Below are 4,950 nucleotides of genomic sequence, written 5' to 3' on the forward strand. Positions count from 1 at the left end.
TTTTTATTTTCACCCTCCCGTAACGTTTTCTTTATAAAAAACACTTAGTCATTGTTGTAACGGCTTTTTTAATTCTGAGTTTGACCACCATTAGCGCTGTAACCATTAGGCGCTCGATCTTCCAGCGAACAGGTTCGTTTTTATTCTTTTTTTTTGTACTCTTTCCCCTTATTTTCTCCACTTTTATCCATTTTCCATACCCGCGTTATAAGTTTTGTACACTATACTTATAATTTGCCTCTTTATCATCTGTTATTGTTACATATATTTTCTTCCTCTCAATTTTCATTTTCTTTTCATATTTAAATTTTAAATTAATAATAACTAATATGTTCATACTTCTTTGCATTATATAACTTTTAAATTAACTTAAAATTTTAACTTTAAATTGTATGTGTAAAATTATTCTGTTTATACTTTCTTTTTATATTTTTCTATACTTACTGTGGTTGTTACCTTGTTTTGTTTTTAGCCCTGAAGAAGGCTAGAAATTCTAGCCGAAATGTTGGCATATTAAAATAAGTTAATCATACTTATTTGTGTTTTTCATTGACCGCACCCCCAACCATCTTCTCCTTATTTATCATCCACGGTCAACTATCTCTCATAATAATTAATCATTAAAATATAGTTTGATACAAATGAATAATTAATTCTGATACAAGGATGGAATTTGTTAATTATAAAAAGTAAAAATGGTAAACATTAACATTTGGTTGCATTTTTAGAATACATAATGTTTACAACAAAAAATGAGCACACTTTGAGCAACTCAACTTTTTTTTTTTAATCTTCCTGCCAGTCATATTAGGCATAGGTGTGCAGCAGCAACTCACATGTTGGCCAAGCCATGGCAAACTCAGACATGTGGATGGGTGGCTTGTAGTAGTTGGCCTAAGCTCGTGGCCGATCCGTCCAGAGTCGGTTTTATGGACACAGATCAAAGGGATTCGTGAGAGTGCTCCTGTAGCATCTCCACCATTGTTCTTTGTCTAGTTGCAACTGAGACCAGTTAGCAGGTTGTAGTTAATTTTTATATTTAATCTTATTTATTTATATTTAATTTCCTTTTTTTGTAATAAAAATAATATTATTCCAGTGCAATGGCTGAAACCACTTGTATGTCCACCATGCTTGTCTCTCTGAATAACACTGATATGTGGATGGTCTGCTCTTTCTTTACCATTTACATATAGCATAGGCACCTATGAAAGGAAACCACTCCACCTTCTGGCCTTACTTGACCTGGAAGCCTATTCCCTCCTCATTATACTCCTTCCTCCAAGTCCTCATATGGATATATAATAATTAAGTGGTGTCTTAATATTAGCTAGGACTTGTTCTGATTGAAATAAGAGGTGCTGAAATGCCAAATTTTCAAAAAAATTGCCTTTAAGTACCTACAATTTTATTTATTTGATATAATTAACCGAAGGGATAAATAAATGTTTACATATTTCCACGATTATAGTAAGAAGTAGTTATACTTTTTTGTTACTGTCATGAAAACACAGTTACAGTAGTTTTTTATTTATTACTGGAAATATATTAAATTTTCATTGTGGAGTATAAAGAATTTGCCGTTTCCAAACAAGCGAGATTAATTTGAGCTCAAGGGATCAGTGCATCAAACCATTTATTTTTTAAAAATACAAGGTACACATCATTGCTTAAATTTGTTAAAGATTTAAATTGAAACTAATTCACTAAATGCATTATTTATAGTATCAGACAGTTAAATCTCTCCAAAAATGTCATTATTTTCTATAAGTGACTAAGCAAAAAGGAGGGTGGGTCCTGTACCAATTTCATTGCTTGGCATGTCATATGTAAGATTAACCAGAAAAAATGAAGTATGCACAGTTTTTCTTTTAGACTACCTGTTACACGAAAGTGACCAAATATGTTATTTAATTTTATTGAAATTTTGCATATGAGTTCATTGCAGGCAGGAAAAAAAAAGACATCTGCATTTCCTACGTTTAAAACGAAATTATTACAAAATGTCAAATGAATTTAAATCTATCCGTCTCTCGGACATTCAAGATCCTTGTTTCAAGGATAGTTAAATTGTCCAATAATATAACTTTAAAAAATGAATAAATAAAATGTTCATCGGACCAAAATTAGTAAAGATGCAGCAAGGAATTACTGTATTGGTCTTAGTGGCTTACATGTTAAGGAGAAAGTCATGTAAGTGTATTCACCAGATATTTTTAAAGAAGTGGCAGGAAAAGTAATTTCAAGGTCGAAAGTTTACAAAACTAGGAGGCAATGGGTTTAAACCTATAACTAATTTTAATTTTTTCTAATGGAATAAAAACAATATATTCTTGTATTATTTCTCTTGAATTAGATATTACAAATTATCTATTATTTATAAATAATAGAAATCACAGTCACTGAATTTTACAATTATGTACATGATCTATATTACATACATGAACTTGTATTAATTCAATACTTCTTTTCATTAAAGTCCATTTTAATTAATATTAATACTAAATAAACTCAAACCCTTCATATTTTATATCATCTATTTTCGTTTCATTGAGAAGTATTGTTCCATGGATGGTAAAGGCAGTTATGTATGTAGTAATGCGGCCATGAAACTCTTCAGTTTTTAAAGCTACGATAACTTCATCTTTTGTACCGGGAATAAATTTAAAACTGGAGTAACCATGAGTTGGCAGCACTTCACCTATATATACTACCTATAAAAGTAATAAAAATGGTTAATAATATTAATTAAAAAATTAATAATCAGGAATTTTATTTATATTCTAATTAAGAGAATTATTTGTTCTAGCCAAGCAATAAGAAAAAATTATCACCATTCCCCAGTCAGCAAAGTGCCCTCATAAGAAAAATAAAATATCTGGAATTAGAAACTGATCCATGAGATGAATTTTATAAACAAGAAAAACATCAAAAGATCTCAAGTATTATACAGAAAATTAATTTTTCATCAGTTGAATGCATAATTCTTACTAAAAGTGTTTCAGTCAAAATAAAGTCAGAGCAGTGAAATACAAAAGAAAATTCTAATGCTCCATAGATTTCCATTTACTGGTATCAGATAACTCTGAAATAGTGTGAATACTATTTAATTTCCTTCAGTGAATCTGAAGGATGATTCAATGAGGTAAGTTGGTAAAGGTAATATTAATGAGTAATGTATTGTATTAATGTTTTTTTAGTTCTACAATCACCACTCAAAAACTTGGGTTAATAGTAGAATAGCAGACAAGTTACAAAGAGTATATTCATGATGCATCGAACTGGATACTAATTTTCATGACCTTTAAGTGTCAGTGGTTTTTGAAAATGAAGAACATTATTACTGATCTGATAAACTGCCCTGCCTGTTTACATTATCACAATATTCGAACAAATTACCTATTCCAATCATGGATACACCTTCAAACCTGAATTCTCAAAAAATTCTAATGAACGATTTATTGTTAAAAATAATTAATTTACTAAAGTACAAAAGAAACTAAAACTTTACCATGGGCTTTTAAAAAACCCAAATATATTTCCTATCATCACTAGAGAAAATATCAACACAACAAATTCTTAAGAACTAGTTCACTTGGTTAGTAGAAGAATTAGTTCATGATTTAAGCATTACCTAATAAAAAACTAGTTTTCATAGATAGGTCTAAGCCGGATTCATCCCTGGGCTTAGACTTTGAAGATCAGCTTTTGTTACTTTGAAGTGCTCTAACCCAGTTTTAAATTAAAAAATCAAGACCAACGCATATTCATCTGATATCAAAGGAATTATGCCTATGACACCAACATTGTAAAAAACACTAGCAATGCCGCACATTTTTGCAGAATGCCCACTGCAGCAAAAAATTGAACCAAATATCAACCAGTTTCTCAATTGCCTTAGGGATGTTAGAAAAAAGAAAACACAATGACATTCCTTTTTGCCAAACTCCTAATTAATTACAAGCAGACATAAATATAATGGTGACTATTACTGTTACGCTCTCTTTCATTAAAATACTTATTATTCTTCTATTAAATGTTATTTTTATCTAACTTTTTTCCTACAACCAGTCATCATATTTGGCTGATAAATATACAAGGCATTAATGACCATGAAGTTTTACACTGTATAATAAAAAAGTTAACAAAAATCAGGCTATTCATTAATTATAATAATCAGTTGTCTTAACTTTAAATAAATAAATATAAGTCCAATTTTGTGGATTTTATGTTTCAAACTTTTTTTTCTCTTTGTATCTGATTACACAAGCGATTTGGCTATTATAACAAAGATTATTGATAGTTGGTAGAATCTCTAAACTCAAATTTTTACTTTAACATTCAATTACATTTTCCCAAGAATCCAATTTTCAAAATTAATACTCTATTCAAGGAAGCAACAAGTGTCATTGAAATAGATAAAATTGATAATGTCTGATATCATTCATAAATAACTAATTTATGAAAAATATGAACAACAAAAAGAAGCATGGTTTAAAGAAATTGTTTATTTCTATAACAATAGATGTGATTAATTGAGCATTAAAAATTTTGTCCAATTTTTTTTTCCAAGACCAAGTTAATCATTGTAGCAAAACATTTCAGTTTATTACATCATATCACTTAAAATGAAAACAAATAAAGATATCTAATCACAATTTACATCAGGGTGATGCTTAAATAAAGAAATCACTTAAAACCACTTAAATGTTAATAAATTAGATTTTTAAAAAGATGGATAGATAAAACAAAATTGTAAATTCATTTGAACTATTAATTATTATTAGTTATTATTGAGTAATTGATTTTCTTTCTTTTAATTTTTGTTTAAATGAGTATCTCAATGCAATAAAACATTTTTAGATAATTATAGAAATTTGTTACCTTAAGAATTTTGATTATTCTATTCATTCTTTTAGTAAACCATTTCCTAATACTTAATAATAATAA

At 28.6% G+C, this 4,950-nt stretch overlaps 1 protein-coding gene across 1 annotated transcript in view; it reads right to left on the minus strand.

Moving 5' to 3' along the window:
* Nucleotides 1-2,317: 2,317 nt before the first annotated feature.
* The window catches only part of LOC106688646 (apyrase), a 5,140-nt gene continuing 2,507 nt past the window's right edge, over nt 2,318-4,950 (minus strand). The window contains exon 4 of the mRNA XM_014433215.3: nt 2,318-2,714. Coding sequence (XP_014288701.1) covers nt 2,502-2,714 — 213 coding nt within the window. The 3' untranslated portion in view covers nt 2,318-2,501. The remainder of the gene's footprint in view (nt 2,715-4,950) is intronic.

This window comes from Halyomorpha halys, unplaced genomic scaffold (genome assembly GCF_000696795.3).
Source record: "Halyomorpha halys isolate HHAL.00 unplaced genomic scaffold, Hhal_1.1 Scaffold1169.1, whole genome shotgun sequence".
In the NCBI taxonomy this organism is placed as follows: domain Eukaryota; kingdom Metazoa; phylum Arthropoda; class Insecta; order Hemiptera; family Pentatomidae; genus Halyomorpha; species Halyomorpha halys.